The sequence below is a fragment of the Catharus ustulatus genome, chromosome 14 (assembly GCF_009819885.2).
Source record: "Catharus ustulatus isolate bCatUst1 chromosome 14, bCatUst1.pri.v2, whole genome shotgun sequence".
Taxonomy (NCBI): Eukaryota; Metazoa; Chordata; class Aves; order Passeriformes; family Turdidae; genus Catharus; species Catharus ustulatus.
In genome coordinates, this window is record NC_046234.1 from 4,638,115 (window position 1) to 4,644,114 (window position 6,000).

Consider the following 6,000-nt stretch of genomic DNA (forward strand, 5'->3'; position numbering starts at 1 on the left):
GGAGACTTCTGCAGCAGTTTCACAAGTTCAAGGGATTGTCTGAATTTGAATTCCCTCCCATGCTGTGGTGAAGGGGGCTGGGGTAGGTGGCAATGGGAAGAACTGGTGGAAGTTGAGATGAAGTGCCAAGGCAGCCTGGAGTCTGTGGGGAAGGGCCCTGCCGTTGGGAGCTGGACAACTTCCATTCCTGTGAGCAGAGGGTTCCCAGGCACCCTGGCTGTGTGGGCTATTTTTGCTTCAGTTCATTGCTAAGAAAAAAAGCTAAAAAGTTTCTAATTTTTGTGTGTGGCAGGGAGATGAACCGGAGACAGACATATGAACAGGCCAACAAGGTCTTTGACAAAGCCATGAAACTTGAGCAAGAGTTTGGAGAATATTTTACAGGTGAGTGTCCTGAGCAGGCTTGTATCTGATTGACTTAATTTTTCCATCCTGCAGCTGTGACCTCTCTACCAGCACTGTCCTGCTACAGGGTCATGGGAAAACATCCAGCTTCATCAAAGCAAAGAAGAAATGGCACTTTGCCAGGAGGGCTCTGCAAGGGGACTGCTCCAAGATCAGTGGATAGGAGTAAACCAGTCAGAGAGGAGGAGACAAGTTGTCAGGCAGGATTTTCTGAGTTTGTGAAAGCTTATCACCAACAATAATAAAAAAATCTAAAAATCCCCAAGCAGGGGAAGCACAGGGTTTCAGAGTGCTACAAGTCTCCAGGAAGTAAACTCCCCACACTGGAGAAAAAGGGAGCATTTTCAAAGAAAGAAAAGAGAAGTTTCTAAAGAGGAGAGATAAAGAATTAGTGGCTTAAATGGTAGAGACAGTCCTGAGTTATTACAAAACATCTACTGAAAAAGACTGGAAGTTTGGCTTGCTTCCTAAGTAGTCTTTGCTCAAGAGCCAGTCAGGGGTTGCTGACACTTTGTGCCTGCTGAGATGAGCTGCTCATGACACAGGCATCCTTGTGCATTAAGGAACTAATGTTTGTAACGTGATTAATTCTGGAAAACCACAGGCAGGCGAAGAGGCAGAGAAACTGGTCTTCCATCTTTTCTCCAGTGCAATAGCTGTTTTTCTTAAACTAAGGAATGATAATGTTGCCAAACTGTGTATTACCCATCTAATAGCTACTGGGAAAAACCCCAAGCAGGATGTTTTCCAAAAATTTATTTCAGCTGGGCAAATATTTGGGTACAAACACTGTGAGCTTTCCCCAGACCTCCTGTCCTGGGCAGCAGCTCCAGAGCTGCTGCATGTTCCTCCAGGAAGACATGCCACACTTTTGCAGGCCCTCAACATGCCACTGTGCACTTGGAGGGCGAGTTTGATGTTGACCTGTGAAAAAGGAATGCTGTTGGCTAAAACGTGTTGAAAGAACTGGGTAATGAGCAGAGAGATGGTCACTGTCACAGGTTCTGTGCCAGCAACTTAGAATGAGGGAGCAAAGATTCTGGAGGATGGTCCTGGCTGAGTTTCAGAGGCAGGCTGGATTACCAGAAAGCTTTGGCCTTTCACGTGCATCTTGCTGTGATGTAAGCAACACAGTGAAGTGCCTTGTGCTGTGTCTGTGCTAAGCAGCAGCACTGGGCAGGGTTTACTGCTGGGAGCACGCTGCCCCTTCCTAGCCTGAGAGCTCTGTGCTCCCACCCCGCAGCAGAGGAAGCAGCAAACATGAGGAGCCCTCAGCAACTGGCCAGAAGGAAAACCAGAGGGAGGGGACACAGCTGGCACCTCGGGGCAGCTGCTTGGTGCACCCCACTGAGCTGCCCCAGCCCTGCCTTCCCTCGCTCTGCTCAGTGCAGCCGTGGCAGTGCCAGCCCCAGCGCGGTGCCTGACACAGTTTGCAAAGCTGATTAGCAGCCTGGTGTGGAGAGCCCAGCCAGCCCTGCACACAGCCAGGGGCTCTGCCAGCCAGGATCAGAGCTGGCTAATCCCTGCCGAGGTGCTGCTTTAACCCTCTGTGTCACTGGGCCCACGGAGCTCCTCTGACACCACCTGGTTCAGTCCCTGCCGGCTGAACCCTCGGTTCTTTGGGGCAGCAGGAAGGCTCTCCCATAACTCATGGCAGTGCTGCCTGGTGCTCAAGGTCTTGCTTGTTCTCTCCTTTTCCAGCCATTGTACAAGGAGACTCTCTTGAAGAAATTTACAGCAAAATCAAACAGATCATTGAGGACCAGTCCGGGCACTACATCTGGGTCCCGTCCCCAGAGAAGCTCTGAAGTTGTCTCCCACCTGCTTCCCTGTGAGCAGAAGATCTCTGAAGTCCCACCCATCCAAGCCCTCCGCCCCGAGGGGGAGGGATATGGAAACTATTCCTGCTCCCTTTTTTAGATCGTCGCAAAATTGAGTTTTCTAGTCCTGTTTCTTTTGTTGGGATGAACTCATATCATTCATCGCGTGACTGTTCCCACCATTCCTGCATGGACCTTCCCACTGCTCCATTAGAGACAGTTGAGAACCCATTCAAGGTCGTTTTTTTATTATTATTATTATATTATTATTATTATTATTATTAACTAAACAAAGAATCAAGATGGGAGGAGGCGGCTAAGGACTAATGTAAGAAAACAAGTGAAGCAATGGACTCTGAACACATGAGCTGGTATCAGAGCTCCAGGGGCATTTTTCCAAGTGTGACCGTCTAGCAGCTCTGAACAGTGCGACAGATGGGCAGCAGAAAGCATTTTATTTATCTGTATATGTAATTTATATATAATATAGAGGAGAGATATTATATATATATTATATATATATATATGTATGTGGACTAGGAGATCTGGGGGACCTCTCTGAAAAGGTATTGTGTTATTGCAAGGTTCTTTCAGTTCCTCTGTCCCAACCACTCAGCGTAGGGAGTCCACTTGGGCAGGAAGAGCTCAAAACGGTACCAGGGGCTTTGGAAACTTCTCCCATTCAGGCCAGTTCCCTGCAGCCACCCTGGGTCTGAGATAGGGCAGAGACTGGAGCTGCCTGTGCAGGAGGGACCAGAGCAAGGAGCAGCAGCTGGCCTGAGAGAGGCTGGGAGACACAGACTGAGCAGGAGGCTGCGGAGCAAGAGAATGGATGATACTACATATTAAATTGCACATTGTTTTACACACCACCTTATGTGTTTGCATGAGAGGTTTCCTTTTGGTTCTATTTTTTTAAGCTGATTTTAAACCAAAACCATATTGTGTTGTTGTGTTGGCTTTTTTAATTATTATTATTATTATTATTATTATTATTATTATTATTCCATTTTTCTCTTGTTAATGATGAACTGAATGGGTATAAAATCCTGTTTTTTAACTTATTTTTTAAGCTGGCTCTATTGTAAATAGAATCTAGATCTGTGGTGTTTAGTTAAGAAATACTTTGCTGGCCACATGGAACAAATGTACTCACTGTCCTGTGTTGCTGTGAAAAACCTGGGATGTTGGACTGGCCCTGTGCCTGTGGGTGCAGGTGGAATGACCAATTCTGGCTTGTGGCAGCACACTGGCATTCCCTTCTGCATTAGCCACTGTCAGGGAAAGCCCCCAGCTGTGCCTTGGATGGACACTCACATGTTCCAGATCAGTAACAGAATTGAAAAATTTCCTCTCCTCCCTGCTCCATGCCGAGTTCCCAGCCCTGCTGTGTGCAGTGCTGGCTCTCCCAGGGAGGGGCTGTCCTTTCAGCAAAGGTGATTGTGTGGCCACCTTGCCTGGCTCTGTCTCTGACACCTCTCTGTGAATCCTGTGGCTGAAGCTGGGTTCTGCTGCCTCCCCCAAAGCCCTGAAGTGGTGCCCCAGCTGGCAGGCAGAGCTGCCCCATCCATGGGCACTGGCATTTTTCACTTGGCCCTAAGCTGAGACATGTCTGCCTTTGAGGACACTTTGGCTTCTGTGCTTGAGTGGGGCTCCAGTGTGGGAACAGACCCTTGTGTGGAGCTGGGGACACTCGTGTGGCCTTGGAGGAGTGTGTGCTGAGTGCTCAGAGTTCAGGTCTGAGGGCTCCCACCTTGCAGAGAGCTGTTCCTCACACAGTGCCACAGCCCACAGCACTGGAGGTCACTGTGCAAGCACCACCAGGTAAGTCTCCCCTCCCCTGCTTGGCAGGGACAAGCTGTGGTCCCCTCTCCCCGAGGTGATGGCTCTCAGTGAGTCAGTGCCTGGCACACAGATCAGGGCTGTGAGCCAGAGCTGCTCTAGGACCATCCATGTGCTGCCTGGGCAGGAGCTTCCCTTTGCCCATCCTGCATCCCCAGGAGCCCTGCAGGGACCAAGCAGCTCCTGAGGCCAGGACACAGCTGCAGGAGAGACGCAGCTATGAGCACAGTGGAGGGCAGGAGGATTCTGCTGTCAGTGGGACCGACCCTAAAGGAGCACACAGAACTTGGCAATGGATTCTTGTCGGGCATCCAGCCCCCTGGCCCACTGGTCCTGCTCCAGCTGCTATAAATGTCGGTCCCTGAAGAAGTGGAGTAAGTGAAACAAAAGTCCTTAAGGTGCTAGTCACACATTCCTATCTTTTTTGGTTTTTTTTTCTTTTTCTGTTTTTTTCCTAATAGCCTGTCTCCCTTTATCAAGTCAGGTGGAGAAAAAGATGATGTACTCCATGGCATAGCTGACAGTATCAAATCAATCATGACAACAGTAGTTGGTTAACAGTGTTTCTTCCAAGGAGACATATATTTTTAATAAACAGAGAGTTGCAAAGAACTCTTGTCTTTGAGACCTTCTTGTAGAGTCCTTCATTGTATACCAGATCTTTTTTTTTCGGTGCTGAAGTTAGCAACCCTTGATACGGTGTCTCTATGGCAAACTGAAGTGTTGACAGTGTTTTATGGGGAAAAAAATGCCTTTTTTAGTATAAAAGAGAAGAGCCTGAGAACTTGTCTAGTGGAAAAAGAAATTTTTTTTAAAATAGAACATAAAAGAAAGTAAGTGGGATTGTTTAGAGCTGCAATTCAGCCACTGAAAAGTGCTTTTGGTGGGGTTGTTTTAACCCAGGTTAAGTCTGGCCTGATGACACAACATCATAAATGTATTTTGGATCATGGCTTGAATTGTGGGGAGGTTGCTTTACAAATAATAGGGTTTATGTGCTGCTACATAATTGTTCTTGTATTGAATATAAAGACAACAAAGTAAATACATAGTTCAGCTAATACAGAGCTTCTTTTTACAGTTTTAACATGCTGTTTAAGTATCAGAGAGAAGTTATAAAGACAACTAGTATAATTTTTAGTACCTTCAAATGCAAGAAAAAGGAGTGTTCTCTGGAAGACAAATGTGCTTAAAGGAGTGTCAGTGCTTTTGTGCCTGAATCTGCTTTGTCATTTAGCCGAAAGAAAGGTGAAGGGGTTTGGTTTTACTTTCAAACTGCACAGAATAAAGCAAATTGAGGTTTCAGGGGAACAAGGATGTTGTACCAACTGAGTACAGGCATACAGTTTGCTGACTGTTCAGTTTGTGAAGCTCACTGGACAAATTAAAAACCTTTTAGAAACTCCTTTAACTGATCAGATCAGCAGCCTGCTGGAAGATTAGGCAGTTGCTGAGCAGATCTGATGCTAGAATTGCCACTCTCAAAATCAAACTGTTTGCTTGCATAATGACAGGTTTGGAGTCATGGATGAAGCAGCACAGCAGCATTGTCTGCTGCTGGCTGCCCCAGTGCTGCCAGGCTGCTCTGCCCAGCACAGGGTTAGTCCCAGTAGGGGCTGCAGACACCTCCTGTGGCAAACCACGATGAGTCCTGAGCTCATGTGTCACCTCCATCTGCTGTGACAGGAAACTTTCAGGTTCCAGTGGGGAGAGGAACACAAGGTTATGCTCTCAAATAAACCCTGTCACTTCTGTAAGGCAGAACAACCTCTGGAAGAGAAACCAGCACGTGGAGAGAAGGTGGGTGGCATGGAGAAGGAACCTGCACTGTTGGAGCTGTAACCACCCACTTTTCTGGCTAAGGACAAGTTGCTCTGCCGACCAGGACTAGGTTTGCAAAGTCCTGGCCCAGAAAATAGCAGAGCATTGTCGT

General features: G+C 47.5%; 1 protein-coding gene across 8 annotated transcripts in view; it reads left to right on the forward strand.

Moving 5' to 3' along the window:
• Window positions 1-4,692, forward strand: part of DLG3 (discs large MAGUK scaffold protein 3) — a 78,652-nt gene extending 73,960 nt beyond the window's left edge. For all 8 annotated transcript variants that reach the window (XM_033072458.2, XM_033072459.2, XM_033072460.2 and 5 more), the window contains 2 exons: window positions 293-384; window positions 2,107-4,692. In XM_033072458.2, the coding sequence (XP_032928349.1) occupies window positions 293-384; window positions 2,107-2,213 (199 nt within the window). In that variant the 3' untranslated portion in view covers window positions 2,214-4,692. The remainder of the gene's footprint in view (window positions 1-292; window positions 385-2,106) is intronic.
• Window positions 4,693-6,000: the final 1,308 nt, after the last annotated feature.